The 18,970-nt window shown below is 50.5% G+C and overlaps 1 protein-coding gene across 2 annotated transcripts in view; it reads right to left on the bottom strand.

The window, feature by feature from the left end:
• Positions 1–1,804: 1,804 nt before the first annotated feature.
• The window catches only part of LOC143427396 (cell adhesion molecule 2-like), a 52,634-nt gene continuing 35,468 nt past the window's right edge, over positions 1,805–18,970 (bottom strand). For both annotated transcript variants that reach the window (XM_076901490.1, XM_076901491.1), the window contains exons 5-9: positions 13,144–13,279; positions 10,960–11,093; positions 7,411–7,523; positions 7,229–7,302; positions 1,805–3,156 (exon numbers count right to left, since the gene is read on the bottom strand). In XM_076901490.1, the coding sequence (XP_076757605.1) occupies positions 3,074–3,156; positions 7,229–7,302; positions 7,411–7,523; positions 10,960–11,093; positions 13,144–13,279 (540 nt within the window). In that variant the 3' untranslated portion in view covers positions 1,805–3,073. The remainder of the gene's footprint in view (positions 3,157–7,228; positions 7,303–7,410; positions 7,524–10,959; positions 11,094–13,143; positions 13,280–18,970) is intronic.

The raw sequence follows: 18,970 nt of genomic DNA on the forward strand, positions 1-18,970 counted from the left end.
GTAGAAGAAAATTCTCCACTGCGTTAGTATCGTTTGATCTCCTCGGTTTGTGTTACATCGTAGTCTGTCATATGGCATCGTAGCGTGTCAGCGTTATTCGTTTGACTGGCTCGAAGGGGTGCCCACCCGGTAATGGCGACGTTGGTAGTCACTAGGATAGGATTACGTTACCTGTCTCTTGCTGCAGGTACACGAGATGCACGGGCATTGTAGAGCAAAAAAAAAAAAGGAAAAATAAAACAAATAGCAGACGTGGAAGTAGTCGACGCGGTGGGACGAATAATAATTGAGATTTATACCGTCGGGCGAGAAAGACAGCGCGGAGACGCGAAGGTGCGAACGGCCGGAACAAGAGGAAAGAGAGACGGCGGTGAACAAGTTAATTAAAGGGGCGGCAAAGACGGGGGGCCGCGAACGGAATATCGATCAACTCGCCGGATTCAATTTCGAATTTTCAATTCAATTTCGATCGAACCGAAGAATTTATTAGGCGGACGGTTTCGCTCGTGGCTTGCTCCTGCAGCCACTCGCGTCGATTATAATAATTTTAATAACTCTCTCTCTGCCTCTGTCCGCAATCTGTCGTTGGGTCACGAGAGTGTTTAAAAAAAAGTGATCTCGCGGACGGCTCGAAAGATCGCGACCTCGTTTCACGTTTACGGGTCCGAACCGGGTAACGTCGGGTTATCGACTATTCCCATTTACGTGTCTCGTATATTTTTGGTTTATCGCGACGAACGGAATGTTCGATGACGCCTGCCGCAGAGTGCGAGGTTGAAAGAGAGGAAGAGAGAAAGAGACAGACGGCACGGTTATAATTGCCGAGCATCGATTTCCACGTCTCCTCGACGCCAAGCCTCTCTGACTCTCGTTCCGTCGATGGTGTACGCCTGCCACGCTCGTTCTCTTAAAAACCAAGCGAATTCAACGGGGCGCGGGTCGCTAAATCGTTCGCGATCGGATCCGATGACGAGCCGGGTTAGCTGGCTCGTTGGCTGCTGGTGGCTCCGTTTGGGTCCTCCGCGTTTCGTGTATTTACCACCGGTTAGACAGAGGACGCAAAGGCGAAAGGCGAGGCCTGGAGTACGCGCGCCGATACATATTCAAAGGTACGGGGCAGGCAGCCCGGTCTGGCACGGGCCATTAGCATCGATCGTCTTCCGGGAGACTCGACCGACCGTTTATCCTCTCGAGAATTTCCCCTGGTATCGAGTTAAGGGGCGCCCCTTGGACGTGAAACCCCCCGTGTATTGTCCCGTGGCACGAACGACCATTAATTCTTTCACGACCGCCGGTAGAGCGGGCGAATTCTCCGCGTCCGTGGGCGAAAGCCGATCGTGCCCTGCAACGGAACACCCGAGATCTTCTAATCGCGCTCGTCTGTTCCGCGTACACGTAAATGCGAGGGAGATAATGGGGCCAGCGAGCGCGCGCGCCACAGCCAACCGGTAATATACAGAAGTGTTTCACGGCGTTTCCGTAAGCAAACTTTGCCACTGTGTTGCCACTGTGGACGATGATAATGCTCGAATATTGTGCAAGAGGAAGTGCGCGAATGATTTGTCCAACGGTGGGCTGCTAAATATTTCCTGTAAAAGTTTCGATCGGCGTTTTGCTGGAGTCAGACGCGTATCGCTGTCAGCTCATACCAAACAATATGTCGTCGAGCAGTTGAATCTTGATCTACGAGGACAAATTGGTCCCTCTGGAATAATATTAAGTATCGAGAGCCTCTTGGCGAAATTAGAAAGGAGATGGGATTGATAACCTTCTTTTAATGAAATACGATTTATTTACTAAATATGCGAAATATATATATATATATATATATATGTATATGTATATACATTAGGCCATACACACAAGTACGTAATCTCTTTCCGATTTCGGGTCTTGGGATGTCGACTGAGTGGCGGCTAGGTGGTGTCTGACGAATTTCACTGTGCAACTCCGGAGAAACGCCACCAGATAGATCGTTGCCTACGTTCTACGGAAAGCACGATAAAGTTCGCATCGATGCGATCAAACGTTTTTCTTCTTCTAATTTCCGGCAAGGTACGTGTAGATACGGCAGGTGTACGCGCGTCGCGGCTATATACAAAGTATACACACACGTACACACCCATGCACGCATACCTACATACATACATGCATACATACATACATACATACGTACATAACAGACAAACAGACAGGGAGAAAGAGAAAAATCGTCCCTGAGGAGGACTCGATTATTCCATACGTACATACATACATACATACATACATACATACGTACCATGCATACATAGATAGATACATACATACATACATACATACACGTATTCGTTGGGCGAGCGTGAGCCGCGTTCGAGTGCGAGGAACGCCTTTTCGGAAGTACAACGGGAATAGAAGCTTCGAAGCCGTATAACAGGTACACGTAGATATCGTTGCGTGCTACGCGAGTGCGCGTCATGCGAGAGAAAACACGGATATGCGCGGGGGTGGTGTGTCGGGGGTCGTCTCGCTCGATCGCGGCTCCCGCGAACGCCAAAACGGATCCGCCGGATCCGGGAAAATCGCGCGTCACGAAAGGGTTCCGTACGCGGCCGCGCGTTCTCGACAAATATTTCGGACGCCATAGCGGACGCCGGCGTTCCGTTCGAATCGTCCAAATTAATCGGCTTACAGGCTCGTAAATCGTATTTTCGAGTCGCGTGCCGTATAAACCGGAACAGGATAATCCCTTCGAGCGACGATCGATCGCCTATCGGCCAAGTAGCCGCGCGATTCGCGTCGTCCATCTGGCTGCGACGGGGCCTTTCGCCCGGCTGACTCGCGTCCTCGAGTTCGAACTTATGCCCTCCCGTGCTCGTTCGCGTCGTCTCGCCTCGTGCTCGTCGAGTCCCTCGTCCCAGCCGAGAAACATCGACTGGCCATCGACCGCCACGAAAATCTTCCTACGTCCTCCTCTTGTTATCATCCTAGCCTCTCTCTCCTGCCGCGTCACGCTTTCGTCCAGAGCGGTCCCTCCGTCTGGCGTCGTGTCGGTTCCGTGGAGGCGAGCGCGGCCGGCCGCGCGTGGCCCTCGTTCCTAAACTAGAGGCAGTAGTAGAAGTAGGGCACTAGCCACCGTCAGACACACGGATGGCGTTGCGACGCTTGCGTCTCCCTCCACTGAAACATCAAAGAAAACTCTGCGTCGTTTCGATCGTCCGCGACGACGATCATTATTGAATCTACCCGTTCGTACAAATCTATCGGTACAGGGGGGACACGAGTTTACTCGAGGCCGCCGAAGGTTACTCGACTCCCAATCGATCAACGTTCTTCCAGCGAATCCTGCATCCTGAAACATTTTATTATTCGAAGAAATGTTTCAAACGAAATTTATTCCGCTCCGTGGAGGATTTAATTCGGTATCACTCTTCTGCAGGCGGATACGTAAAGAACGTGTAAGGGTTAATCTCTTTAAATGGATGCGCACAATCTCGCGTAGCTTGTCTTTCTTCATAAACGAGTGCTAAGCTGTTTACGTTGGAATGGTCGGCAGCTTTATGAGGCTGACTTAATCCAACAGTTGTACAGAAGTACTTTTCAATATTAGCATGCGCGAACTGGCCAGATTCATTAATCTAATTCTAAGTAGACATAGCAGGATGTAATCCGTACCCTACTTTTCGAAACGAACACATTTTTTCCATTAACGGCTCTCAATACGAATAGCTTAATACTTGTTGTTAAAAGGTACGTAATACCAACGAAACATAAAGTTGGTTTCCACGTTTTCCACGTATACATGTGCAAAGGAACGTTCCGTTTGAAACCTTTTTTCCATGCGAACAATGAATATTTCAAGAGGCAATTGAATTATCATATGTGGATTGATTAAAATTCATCTAGAGACAACTTTATATAGGTTAGTGTTCGCGAATAATAGAAAGGCGGTTATACGAGATACAACTTTGTTTTATAACAATTTTGTCCGACAAAAGCAGGGGGAAAGGGGTAACCTTCGGTGGCCAGCGTTCTAGTCGCGGGAGAAGAGAACGAGCGGAGAGAGAGCGTTGTCGATCGCGATCCACCAGATGGGAGACCGTCCATAATGAATGTCGTTGAACATTTCGGGCGCAATTTCAAGTTTTTAAGCCGACTCGCTCGTAAACTTTACTCTGCCCGTTACGTCTGACCCCGATCTTTCTGCCGGGCGGTCCCCACCGATGGGAAAGTTTCCGCGTACGAGAATTCTCAATCTGCGGCTTCTCTTTCGAGACGATCGAAAAGGGCGGGGAAACGGAACGCGACGTACGTCGCTCCCAAGAACGACTGGACTAACGAGAAAATCGAAGATCGTTAAGAGCAATTTCGTCGAGACGTTCGCCCGTCCTTCTTCACCCTACGGCTCTCTCCTTCCCGCTCTCTTTCTCTCTCTCTCTCTGCACGCCAGCCTCTTCGTCCCCTTTGGCGATTTTCAGCCGACGTTCGCCCTTCACCCTCGAACTGGCGGCGACCAAATTTCCCAGGTCCCTTTGCAATCGATCGCCGCGACGCGCCGTCCACGCGGCTCTCGCTCGGTCTAATTTATCTGCCCGTTTCCCCCGTTGGATTCTTCGGTATCTGCATTCTAATGCGAACGCGAATTCGTACGACGTGATCGAGCATAGAACAACGCGCGTAGACACGCCGATTCTCGTCGATGGGAGAGAGAGCGGGCGCAGCCGGCGATCAGGGCCGCGCAAAAAGTAAACGAGCGTAAATTATTGTTTTAATTTGGATGGTTCGCGGCGCGTCTCGAGGGAACCGGGGGCTGACTTTGCGGCCGCCGGCTGGGCCCGTTCCACGGACAACGCCGATCGTAAAGCATCCTTAATTCGTTAGAGCGCGCGAGCGATGCTTAATTTCCTGCGAAAGTGACTCCTTGCGTCTACCCCCCTCCTTTCTGCCCTTCTCCTCGCGCCCGTTCCTCACCGGGGCTGCGCCTCTTTCGCTCGGAAATAACGAGGTAATCGTTTCTCGCGCCGTCAGGCTCGCGTTAATTAACGCGTCCGACGTTTCGACGCTTCTCTCGCTTTCTCTCTCTCTCTCTCTCTCTCTCTATCTCTCTCTCGCACTCACTCACTCACTCTCTCGCCCCCTTTAACCTAACGAACCACGGGGTTGTCTGCGACACCGAGCGGAGCGAACGAAGGCGCGGACGATAGTGTTCGCGAGCGGCTCTGCACACGGCTGGGGTTAATGATGGGTCCGCGAGCGGGTCAGGTTGAAACGCAGGTTCGAACGTCCACGATCGAGGGCGACGGTTCCGCGAACCCTTTCGAGACGCGTTCGAACTTTTCGAGGACGCGACCAGAAACCAGCGCCAGGGAAAATAGATTCCATGTAAAATAGATACTTTTTAGTCCCATCGACTGACAGAGGGTTTCCTTCGCGCGGCATCCAGAATAATTATTCCCGATTTCGATTTGCTGGGAATGATGGCATCGCTTATAAGTCTGAGTAGGGATTGCGAGATGAAGCAGAAGCGAGTGAAAAAGAGAAATTAACGCGACGAATGAAAGAGCAGTGTGTAAGCTGGAGTCAAAGTGAATGAGATAGGAGCACAGCGAACTCGAGAGAGTTAGAACGAGAAGGGGTGTTTATAGATTTTTCATCTACTCTGTCCACTTATATCTCATATCGTTGTTTTATGTTTAAATGTTTAATTATGTCGTCCGTTTATGTTTCGTACCGCTATTTTATATAAGAGGTACGAAATAAAATGTGTTCACCTACGGTGTCTGCTTTTAGAATGGAAGGGGTTAATTAATCCGGTTGCGCGTTTAATCGTATTTTTCGTTAATGCATTTCCTCCAATCGGGTTTTTCCAGTGTTCCCTACCTCTCTGGCTCAGGACGCGTGTAATGCAACGTGCGACGTGTGACATGCGATGTAACACGTTTCAATCGTGTAGATGTAAGGCTAGACACGTTGCACGTTGTGCTAGATACGTTGCATTACGCTCGTTGGACTCGCCGTGACAAGGGTAGATCGCGAGTTCAGCGATCGAGCAGCTTTTGAATGGGGCGAAGGTTAGATTACAAGGGTTGATGGATACTCTAAAATGGTGTGAAATAGTACGGGCCCTCTCGTTAGCAATTTTGCAAAGAATAATGAATTTAAACGACGATGCGTCACTAGAATTACCTAGCGTAAAATGGTATCGAAGTGATGAAGGCAGTATCGCAGCTGCACAAGCACGAAACGGTGCGTCCATGACTTGTCTGGATTTTGCATATTTCAGTTCATTCTATTTTATTTTTCCTTCTGCTTGGTTTATTTAGCTGTAGATACATGATATATAAGGATCAGGGGCAAGTTGGTAATATGGAACATTATTTATTCAACTCCTTGGATAATGTGTGTATCAATTAATTAGAAGACCGTTTTAATCTGATCTCCCGAAGCTACTTTTGGTGCTGATAATAACTAAGAGTACGAGTATAAACGTGTTAAGTATAATTGCTTTTAATACCTGCAGGCTATATATTACTTGTATATTATCGTATGCATACGTTAGTTAATATTATTAGCTAAGAAGAATCGATCGTATGTCTCTACTTGTACGATCACGTATATCAGTCTATCGTACTTGCTTTAAAGACCCTTTAACCAGTTAAGTGCGTTTGACGTGTATACTCGTCGTGTAAAAAAAAAAAAAAAATTACCATTCACTTCAAAAATTCGAAATCTCAATATAATGTAATAAGAATATTATTTGATGGGATGTCCCCTTTATATACATAGCTTGAAATTTTGTAAACTATTTTCTTATTTTTCTTGTTTATTCTGGCTATCTTCAATTTTCCTTGTTTATGTATTTTATTATTTTTTGACAATTTTCAAGATCTGTCAATCAATTTTCAATTCTTTAGTAAGAATAACGTATTCAGAAACGAATTGTTAGTTTTTTTGACGAATAGAAATATAATCCCTCCTCGTTTTTCGTAAAACGTATAATAGTACCGTTTGCCCTGCGTTCGACGTGTATACACGTCGTTGCTTGTTTTTAATCCGCGCACCCTGTGCTGATCCGTTGAAGCTAAATCCCACAGTCGACTGGTTAAAAAGTAGACGCGGGTCCCTCGATTTCCATATTACCAGCTTATCCTGTTTGCGATATAAAAAGTTTAAAAAAATTGAAACGTTGCGTCATCCGTAAGGTTCGAACGCGCTCGAACGAAGCGCGGGCCCATCGCTACGTATGGCTTACCGAAGACTTCCGTGTGGCGCGTCTCGATGAGCGGCGCGTCCGAGTTCGAGTCCAATTGCACGCTCGCCTCGCATCTTCGACAAAATTCATAGAGACGCATTAATCATCTCCGCTGGATGGTTATAGCGGTAGCAGATGGTCAGAGGTGGTGGTAAGATTATATTGTCCTAGGACGGTATTACCTGACGTTTATTTTGTCGCCTGCGATGTGACCCGGCTCTAGCTGCAGTCGTAAACTGGATATCACCGAGTAGAGTCCGTGCTGCTCGAACATTATTTCCGTGTTGGGCTTCACCTGAAACGAACCAGCGACGGAACGTGTTCACTCTGTTCTATCGAGCTGCTAGATCGTAACGGCGGTATCGGGTCCCAGCGAGAGACCACGCCGTGGGGGCTGCCTCTTGCTCTACCAACCCAGGGCCGACGGCTCCGAATTATCGTCCGTCGAGCCGTCGTTGAAACGTTCGAACGACGACGACGACGACTCTCAGAGTATAACGTTGGTCTGGCAAAGGGAACGCGCGTGGGACGGGATCGCGGGAACGAACGGCAAACGCGATACGATTCGCGCGATTTAACGCGATTGCTCGCGGCGGTGTAATGGGTGGCAAGTTGAAACGGCGCAGGCAGACTGAGATTTCCTCGGAGAGCGAACGAGATTCGCCGCCGCGGGCCACGCCGTGGCAAAGAACCACGTCTTCGTGTCGGTTCCGCGAAATGGAGCCGGAGCACGGCGGCAGCTACGCAAGGGCCACTGAGAGATGGCGCATGGATTTACCAGCCCCATCGGGACATCGCTCTTGTCTCGTGTCGCGAGTATCTTCCACCTGTACCGATCATCAGTAGACGGACAGCACTCCCTTTCAACGATATCTGAATACTTGCTTGCTACGCAGATTTGATAATCGTTACGTATCTTGCCGGAGAACGCGACTGATCAGTAGTTCGGTCGAGTAATTTAGATTGCTAATAACGTCTGAGAATATTTGAGACACCTGTCTGGACGACCAAGAAATAGATGTCGACGTAGCGATAGAAGGATCTTGTATTTATAGTCTCGGTTCAGTCTGCGTATGAAGCGAACGGAAAACGATGCCAGGTGAGTGTATTGGATTTTACTGCGTTAAGCGGAATATACAATAATATCGATGGAGTACGGTACGTAACAAAATTTAGCAATATGCTTCGCCTGTCATTTTTTAAAAGAATCCTCCATTCTGATATTTCCAAACCGTGATGTATCTATATATACGGATGTGTATTCGTGAATATCGATGTTATGGCGCACGAGGGGAATCGTTTGCAGCGTAAGACACTGGAAAGCTGCGACACCATCTCTCAGTGGTCCCAGTATAGCCTAGATTTCCCGAGGAAATTTCTTCGCGTTCACGGTTCGCGGGCAAATTCTTTAGAATTTTATCAAGGAACGACACTGCCAGCGAGACGGACCAGTCTGCCAGGAAAGCGGAAGACTCGGAGGCGACGGGAAGCCGAGAGATAAACGAGTCCCTAAATTAAATCATTTTTAAGCCGCAGTCGCCTTCCTCGATCCCTTTGATCGTGGCTCCGTCGTATTTTTTCTTTTTTTTTCTTCTGTTTCTCGTTGCCTGTTCCATCCGCGTTCCCTCGTCGTCGGTAACGCGCACCTTCCTTCCTGTTTCGAACCGAGGATATTTTGATAAAATATCAATTCGATCGCACGCGTCGCAGAGTGGTTTCACACTGGCGGTTTTCGGGCGATTGTATCGACCAGCGATAATCGCGCGATAGTTTGACGGGACGTTATTACGAACAAACATGTTCGTAGGCTGGTGGCGGAGATAGTTGCACCGCACGCGATTTGGTCGCATCTGGTGGTTCGTTCGCTTGAAATCCGGCAATAGTTTCAATCTGAATTGGTTTTAGTCGACAATAATTGAGTTATTATAACAAACATTAGAAAATAGTGGTGGTAAATTTCAGTATACGATTACCGTAATTTCGATGTCGTTGTTCGACAGATCTTCTACAAATTTTCTTTCAATTTTCGCGCATTTATCATTTTACAAAATTTTTGACCTAATATTTCTTATTTTTGATACCGTTTCCACTTCGTTCACCATTCGGTGTCAAGGCTCTCAGAGAATTCTACGCCTTCAATCCTTATTGCTTTACAGCTTTTCTTTGAGTTTTTCCGCGCGTACTTGCTTTCCTCTCGTACCTTTCATCTCTCCTTACTCCAAGCTTTGTTCCATCCTCTTTTTAACGACTGCCATTTTTCACATCGCAGACAATTCCATTTCGACTACGTTCGTACACGCCTAATCAGTGTCAGGGTAATTTCACAGAGCTATACAGACACTCGTTTGCCTGTCTTGATGCAGTCGGATGCGCTTCTGCAAATACAGCGAAATGAACTCGGTAAATACAGCAAATCACGGTATAGTAAAATCGTTTCCATTGTCAAACGTTCTCTGTCTTCACTATAAAAAAGAAAAAAAATGTAAACCGCACAGCAGACAAAATGATGTCTAATGAAAAATCGCGTCGAAACCGCCAGTGTGATACGGCTCCGAGACGGGGCTTCGTTAACTCGGCTGACGTTGGGTAATTGAAAAGAGAATCGAAGATTAAGTGCAGCCGGAGGCGGGACGCGCGAGCGATCGACGTCGAGCCGTTGCTGCAGAAAAGTCGAAGACCCCCGAGTATTCGTCGACGCGGGCCAAATCTCTTTCGAGACCCCCGCCAAGGACGGTTCACGCGTTTTCGAAACAATATTAGCCGCGTTAAGTGGCGCGTTGAACTCCCGCCTTAACTCCTAATGGACACCGTCGTGACGGGCTCGCAAGTTTTCCTCGAGAGCAACACGGCTACAGGGGGAGCGGCAGGAAAGTTTTCGAGCCCGTCGCGCCCGATTCGTTGCGAAGCCCCACGGTGGAGCCACCGAGAGACGTTCATCGGGCGTAATCTCGAAGCACGTAGCATATAATACGCGCTAGCGAGCGCGAACGCCGCCTGCCCGTATCCGCTCGCGCAGCAAGCCTCAACTGCCGCCACTTTGCGGATTATATTTAAATCCCCGCGACGGCGGGCCTTCTTCGCGGCCAAATTAGATTCCTTTCGTCTACGTGACGCGGATTAATTAGCAATTAACCGAGTTGCCCGAGTTTCGTTGTTCCAACGACCGACTGCCGTCTCGGCCGTTTGTTTGTTTCGCGCAATCTCGCTCGATTCTTTCCACCCCCGCCATCCGCCAGCGCTCCCTCCTCGCGCAACCTTTCCGCGAGGTCGAGGAAGAGAAGGAGAGAGAGAAAGCAGGCGGAAGATGAATAGAGCGAGGACGGAGAAAAGTCGTCGAGTTTCGGAGTAGGCGAAGCGAAAGGGTGGCGGCGGTGGTTGGCTGTGGCACGTTTATGCAGCAACGGATGTAGACACGACTGCGCTCCGTTATACACGCGTTGTACCCACGGCTTTCGGTACCGCTCGTTAATTGGAGCTTTGGCTCATCAAGCATCGTCGTCGTTGCGCCGGTATCGCTCGCCGTGTCGCTCCCTGCTAACCAGACCGATCTCTCCCTCCTTAGCTCTTTCCTTTAATGATCCCCCCCCCCAGTCTCGTTCTCCTAGCCATCTCGTCCTGCCCCTTAGCCTCGTGCATTTGCTCGCAGTAGGCCCCCTGAACTCCATATCTATAACCTTCGACCTTCGCAACGCTGTAGCGACGACAGGCTGGGCCACTGTTTCTACTCTTACCTGTTTTCCGTTGATGAACCACTTGAGAATCGCGCGCGGATGGGACTTGCCGCTGGTGCAGTTCATCCCCAGAACGTCGCCCGTGGCGTAAATCTTCTCCTCGCCGGTTATCCTCGGTCCGTCTTGCGGCAGAACTGCAATCATATCGAGAACATTTACGCGCGATCGCTTCGACGCGTCCAGAGGGAGCCACAGGACGTTCTCTCTCTCTGTCCTCTTAGTAGAGACTCCTTTCGTAACGTCAGTTAACCGCAGGACGATAAGGGTGTCTCTCCCTCCTCGTTAACGACGCCAACTTCAATGACGCTAAACGCTTTTCTCACCCCTCCTCGTTCCTCGGTTTTTCAAGCCCCTCTCGGTGGAACGCCCGACTCCCAATCGCGGAGACGTTCACTTCACGATGAAACGGGCGCGAATTCGAGTTCGAATCCCGCGAGCGGCCCTGGCAGCGTAGCGAGCGTGGTGATCGATCGAATCGCGATCGAGCGATTCCTTTTTATCGCGCGCATCGCCGCGAGGTGGATCCTCGACGTTTTCACGGCCGGAGATTTAATCTGGATCCGGTTGAGAGGAAAACGGTCGGCCGTCGAATCGTTTTCGAGAGCACGATCGCGATAAAAGTTCATCCCCCGCGCGCCCGCCACCTATCTACTGATAAGCCTTCGAAGCTGTCGCGACACACAACCCCCGCTCGGAATATTCAACGAAGCCATTCGCGACTGCGACCGGATTGATCCTTTCCTGCGAGGCGATCAACCTTTCGCGCAAAGATACACGACTCGGATTACAACGGGACGACGTGCCCCTCTCCTCCCTCGCTCGGCTCTTTTGCCAGGTAGTTACCGTGGTACACTCCGCGGACGTGTTCGCGATCCCTCGCAACGAGGTAAAGAAGCACGGAGGGCGGGGAGGGTGCGGTGGTAGCAAATTGAAATTTACGAGAGACGAGGAACTATTCGTTTAAGGGAGCACAGGGTTGGACGGGAGGGTAGACGTTCTCTTGGAGGACTCGGTGAACCCGTGGCACGCGGTTTTTCGATGGTCTCTCATCCGTGGCTGCTTCAGTAGTTGAACTTCTTCACCAGAAAGTTTACTTATTACCCCGCAGGCATACCACGTGATGATTGGTAAACTAGCAGGTAAAAACGTTGAAGCGTCCCGTCTCACTGGTTGCGATCGATGTTTGGCGGCCCAACCGTGACCCAATGATAGTGAAAGGGTTAAAGCGAACGACGCGTTGGCTTCGTAAAGGATCTCGAGGGAAAGTGGAGAAGTAGAAAGGATGGATGGGAACGGCAGGGTCGAAGGACGCGGTGGTGCACGGGGCGATAACCCGCGCGTTATTTTCCGTGCGTCAAATTTTCCACGAGGTCGGCGAGTGCACGGCAATGGCGGGTGCATGTGGTGGGTTATCGATCGTGCGTGGCTCGTGGAGCACCGAGTGGACTAGCAGAGAAGAGGAACGCGACGAAGAAAGGAAATTCCGCCGTTTCCGAAGACGCGAGACCGCCTCTGAGACGAGGGACTTCGCGGCGCGCGCGAGAGACTAAAGACTTTCCCAGCGCCGAGTCGAGGATGCTTTTACGGCCGAGAAGTCTTTCCTTTTCGTTCCTCATCTCCGACCATTTCCTTCGTACACCCTCCGCGCCGTCTTTCATGCGTCCGCACGGCATCCCAGTTACGACGCCAGACTGACTTACGACCCCCGTAATATTTACGCGATCTTAAAATTGATCGCCTTCGATGCTCCCACCCTCTCGAAGGGGTAGGGATCGATGCTCCTCTCCCTTGTCGTAGGTCTGGCCTCGCGTGTGAGCGCGAGCAGGTTAAAACCGAAGCCAGACGAGCGTCGCGACGTTTACGGGAACGCGTTCGAATGGCTGTTCCCGTTTCGACCTTCGTGCCGGGACACTAATCCAGTTTTCGGCTCGATCGATCCTCCTTTGATCCGGCGTCGAGTCTCGTTAACGGGTCCTCTCTTTCGTCTATTCGAAAATAGCAATTGCGTTTGCCAGCGGAATATTTGCCCCACTATCCTCCTTCCGACAGACGGCCGGAATTCGTAAGCAACGAAAGCTTTGCTCGAATCACGGCGGTTCGATAGACGCGTTCAAAGGATTATTAATTAGCGGGCACCAGCACTGGGACTAGATTTCGAATTGGACGACGAGGAGGCGTACTCACCGACGACTTCCATTTTGGCCTCGCCGCTGACCGAATTGAAGCTGGGCGCCTCCGCGCTCACCTCGCACTTGTATTGTCCGCTGGTCTGCAGGCTGACGTCTTGCAGCAGAACTTGCTGGTCGTCAGACAGTCGATGCTGTAACAGAATCGACGCTCGTTCGATAAACTCGATAGAGATTCTTCTAGGCCTGTTGAACGTGGCGCGGGGCTACGAAGTGGGTTAAACGTTGAAACGAGGAGAAAAATTGCATCCCAGGATCCACTTACGTACGTGCTTACAATGTTCATTCGTGGAACCATCTCGTATGGGACATCTTGGGCTCATGTTATTCTATAAGCAGAAATAAGTGGAAAATGTAGAAGGGAATTTCTCGTTTGAAGCGTCCCTTTTCGTGAACGTCGAGTTTACACATTTGCCGAGTAAACGTGCTTCTGGCTAAATTCATAGACATCCACACTAACATAGTCGAGAGTCACCTAATTCCACGCATGCTCCGCGAAATTTCCAAACTCGATTTCGTCCCAAAAAACACCACTCGAAACGAGGGAATTCTGCTTTACATTTTCCACTCATTTCCACCGGCAGAATGTAACTTGTTGTCCAATTGCAGTTGCACAAGCATCGTTACGCGGGGAACAGCGAGACGGAAATATCTTTCACCAGTCGATACAAATTGACTCGCGCGATAATTGTTCGTTCTATCTATTCTTCTCGAATTCGCGACAAGGGTCGTTTTATCTTTCAAAGGGGAATCCGACGGCCACGACGGTCGCAACCGGGGCCCAAGCGATCCGGAAAAAAACCCTTTCACCTCTTTCAGCCCCGTGGCCCGATACAAATCGAACGAGACGAGGAGCCCGTTCAATCGGTAGTGCAAACAGTCGCCTGTTCCACTTGTCCCGTCGACTTTTGTCGGCGCTCGACGAATCCCCAGCGCGTCAGGGTTGCGCGCGGCTGCTCGAAATTATTCTTCATAGACAGAATATTACGCTATTAGGCGGGTAAGAGGCTTACGCGCTTAGATCGATTTATTGCCATAGTTGCAGCCGCCCGCCTAGTACCGGCTCTATCCTACTGAAAGTTATTTAGGCGAGTTGGATGACACGGCGGACTCGGTCCGGCGGCGAGTGGAAAAGGTACGTCGTTGATCCGACGCTGCTCGACCGCCCTCACCGCTTGCCAGGCAAACCGCAGTGGAATAAGTCGACGCTGTACGGACGGTATCGCGCGAATTCGAGACAATACCAGTTTCACCTCGTCGAATATGAATAAGTTTGCTCGAAAGGGCGATGTTCCGCGGAAATTTTCGTATCCTCTGTCGATCTTCGCATCTTCTTACGCGGCGGATCGATTCGTCTCGAATTCAATCTCGAGGAAATGCTTCGCGCGGGCTATTTCTCTGTTAAATCGTAGCTTTCAGAGCTCGAACGTTCGTGGAGCTACCATGCCGATGGATAGACATCTCCTTTATAGTTTATACTACTCGATACATTTTATACATCCTTGCCACTCGATTCGCGCAACATTCAGTTGTTAAAGGAAAGAACGGGGAATATATCTCTAGAGAATGGTACAGTGTCGACAGAGGTAAATGGTCAGAGGGCGGGCATCTGGATCGTTAGTTTAGTGGGTTAGTTTGCGAGGTGACCCGATAGGCGTATCTGATCGCAATTCATCCCTACTTTGTACCACGTTTGCGTAGAACGAGAGAGGCGAGCAGGCGGGTGATGGATGAGGAAGGAGAGAGAGAGACAAGCGGGAGAGAAGACCCGCAATAGATGGAATCGCGACGCTCTGATAATCCGTTTACCCCATCGCGCGGGTCTTTTCGCTTTCGCGTTACGGGGGCGTGCACCCTCTCCTCTTTCGCGCACCCGTTTCCACGCTCGTTATGTGCCAGCCTCTAATTTCATTCGCGATAAAATGGTGTCGGACTGGTTGAGTTGCCTGCGCAAATAATGAGTGTTTGGGCTGGAGCGACGGGTGCACGGGAGCCGAGTGTTTGGCTCGAACGTGTTAGATCTACCGAGTGCGCGAACGATCGAGGGTTTCGTGGAACGTGTGTTTCCCGCGAGTACCCCATAGAACCGGAAAGACGGCCAGAATAAAACGGCGAGAGGGAGGAGGAGAACGAACGTATCTCTGCTCAGTTGTAACAACGACGATGCAACTGCAAATGTTTACTTATTTATGGGTAAACTTGAACGCGCGAAAAACAACGGGATGCACGCGGACGTTCATTTAGCTTGCATTTCTTTATTTGCATGTAGATAGAAATTTTCACGGAGATTCGCGGTTCATCGACGAAACGCAAGCGAGCGACCGAAAGAACGTCGAAATGGAAACGAAGAAAATTCCACGGTTTCTGGTGAAACGTTCGCATACATCGCTCGTATAATCTACTCGCTGGTAAATTACGTAAATTCTTCAATGCAAATAACCGTGTTTGGCCGAAACTAGTTTTTGATTGAAGAGGGAAGTTAATACACGTCCCGTATACACAGCGAAGTTACACAGTAAGCATACGTAGCGAGCAAACTCTATACGTTTACTAGAGGAAAAGAATGATGTATCTGTTGTCGGGAGACATTCTGCTCGGGCCAGTACTCTGCTAGCCGTGCACCGGAAAATTTATCATCCCTTTAACGTGGATTCGAGGGGCTCCACTTTTTATCCGGCAACATCGACGTATCTGGAACGGGACCCAGGATTGCGTAGCGGCGCGCGACGATCATCCAGAGGAACTCTGGGAACGGAGTTCCCTCCTGCAGGTACAAGCGGCCCGAGTTCGGAACAAGTTCGCTCGGGGTAGGTTAGGTTATCGCGAAGAAACGTCGACGTTTATTCCGTGGCGGCGAGAGTCGGTCGGGCGCGAACTTTCTTCATCGACAAATCGATTTGCCACCGGCGAGAAAAGTTGCGGGAAAACAAGAGGGCACGGCGACGGAGGCGGGAGTAAACTCGAAACGTCCGCGGGAATCGCATTACCTCCAGGGGTTACTTCGTCTGACGGACTTGGACCGTTCGACCGATTTAGGTCGTTCGAGGCACGGGAAAAGGGAGAGCAAGGTAAAGAGAGAGAGAAAGAGAGAGAAGGACGCGTGCCTCGCGACTCGACGGGGGAGACGCGGCACGTCGCTACGTCGACGGACGGGTACTGATAAAACGTGACTCGTTTCATGCTGTTTCCCGTGAGCTACAATCGCATCGACGGAAACGCGTCGTGACGCGAAAGAAGAGGATCGCCGCTTCTTCGGGAAAGTAAACTTTTCCAGACCAGAATAAAGAGGCGAGGGGGTCAGATGGAGGGGTGGAAAAGTTTCGCGGAAGAATTCGTTGGCCAGAGTTCAGGTTTTGGTCTTCGATTCCCTCTCGACGAGAAGTTCCGACGTTGTATCCGAAAGACGATTTTAAAGTCCGCCACCCTTTCAAACTCCCGCCCCCTCTTGTCTTTAGCTAAGGAGGGAATTAACGAACGGCGGATTATCGCGGGGGGGGGGGGCGGGTTTCGAAAAAGGTCGACGCCGGCCTGGGGAACGAGCGTCGGTCGTTCAAAGTATTGTCGACGGTGAAGACGATGTTCGCCGGATAAAGCGCTTAATCGCCTCTACTCGTCGTCGATTAGTTTGCCAGGAGAGAGAGAGAGAGAGAGAGAGAGAGAGAGAGAGAGAGAGAGAGAGAGAGAGAGAGATCGCGGATAATCACGCTTGGTGCACCGCGGCGGTCCCCTTTCTCTCGACGGGCCGCGCGAGAGGCCACGTCGAGGATGGACGGTCGACGGGGGGGTGAGTTGAATAAATGTCGGGAAACGAGGGAGGACGATTTAAAATTTTCAGATAGCGAAATTAAGTGGCGTTACGTAACGGAGCAAAGGGGCGAATGAGAGGGAAAATTAAAAGTCGAGGGCCCCGGTAGAAATATACGAGTCTACCCGCTAAATCCACTTAATTCCTGCTACTCCAATAAGTGTCACGAGACCGTATCCGAGCGGAGGAATGGCCAGGGTATAGGGGGCGAAAAGACACGCTCGCTTTTGTCCACGGAGAAATTTCTTTGTCGATATCGGAGAGCCATTGGACCGAGCCAGATTAATAGCCATTCTCCCTCTCTCTCTCTCTCTCTCTCTCTCTCTCTCTCTCTCTCTCTCTCTCTCTGTCTCTCTTTCTCTCTTATTCGTTCTAGCTCTCGTCTCGATCTCGAGAACGGGGCAAAGGGATGAGCCGATTCGACTCACGTAATGCTCGTTACGCGTCGGCCGATATTAACGAGCGTCGAGGAAAACGGAACTTTCGTGCCTTCCAAAACGTGAATCGGAAGCGGACGTATCGTATCGAGAATAGACGAGCCTCCGCGTTCACCGTTTCGCTCACCGTGGCCTCTGGGACCGCATCGCGCGATCCGAGAAATCGATCCCCCGCACCTCTGTCTCTTTTCTTTCTCCCTCTCTCTCTCTCTCTCTCTCTCTCTGGCTCCCTCTTTTTCACCCTCTACCTTTCGTCTTTCCTCACCTTATCCGCTGTCAACTGTACCATACACTCTACGCCACCTTTCGACTTTACGCCTTTCTCTTGTTTCGATTCCTGACAGGCGGCGATCGTCTCCTCTCTCCATTCCACCCACTCTCCTTTTCTCGCCGCGGCGCGTTGTCCCGATTCGTCAAACATTTATTCGGGACGATAAAGGCGACCTCATTTCGGCTATGCGGGGGACAACGCGCGACGACGTATATCGCGGAGTATCGCGAATTTTCTATGTATGTATGTGCGCTTTCCTTTCATCTCTCTCTCTCTCTTCGACACTCCCTGGCCCCGCCCGCGGACCCGTTCCTTCGATTCCTCCTCGATGAAATACTTTTATAGTGACGTCGAATAAAATTCGAAAGGGGAAATTGAATAGAGGGCTGTTACTTGGAAAGCTGCGCCGCGTCTCGGCCATGAGCAAGCGATATTTCAACGGCAATGCCGAAAGATCGTTCGCGAACAAACGCGCGATTCCGTTTCTTCGTTCCACGGCCGTTTTACGCCGCGGTCGAGCGCGTTACTGCCACGACGGTGGCCGTCGGGCTTTACGTTCGCCACCGACGCGGAACGCTTCAATATTCGAACGTTCTTCTATCCACACCGTTGCTTACTCCTCGTCTACAATTCTCTCCATCGCGAACGCAGATCTCGCGGAAACGCCAATTCCAACGATATTCATCTACGCGTCGCGTCTTCGAACCTGAAATGGACCTCTTTACGGTCACGCGACCAATTCCTCGCGTCGACTCGTTACGAACCCTGTTACGAACGCGAAACGACGCGAAACGAGAAAGAAAAAAAAAAAGAGAATCACCCAGGAACAATGTCCCCAAGGTAACTCCCGTGCGTTGGAAAATTCCCCAACCGTTGGCAACGGTAGAAAAGCTGTTTACCAAAAGTGTGTTTACCCTAGATCGATCTGCCGATGCATACTCGCGAAAGGTAATTGCGCGCGTTTCAGCGCATCTCGCGATGCACAAAGAAGTCTATATGCGATGGATATTGAAGTTGGATGCGAGATAAAAGAAGCGTAGTAACTACGCTCTTGAACCGTGGCGTCTCGTAAATGGAATTCCCGCCCGCGAGGTCCCTCCGCGCGTTTCGTCGGTTCCCCGCGAGCTCTCAGCTCCCGGCAGCGGATCTCGACGGTTAATCGCGCGGGACGCGATGCGATCGGTCGCGCGAGCGTCAGGTGAAACGGCCTCGCGCAGCTATGTCGAATGCGTGGAGCAGTAAAACCGAAGGGTCGTGGGGGCCAGTTGTCGCGAGGCGGCGCCTGGAACGCGGCAATGCGGAGATCTGATAG

Source organism: Xylocopa sonorina, chromosome 9 (assembly GCF_050948175.1).
Source record: "Xylocopa sonorina isolate GNS202 chromosome 9, iyXylSono1_principal, whole genome shotgun sequence".
NCBI classification, from domain to species: domain Eukaryota; kingdom Metazoa; phylum Arthropoda; class Insecta; order Hymenoptera; family Apidae; genus Xylocopa; species Xylocopa sonorina.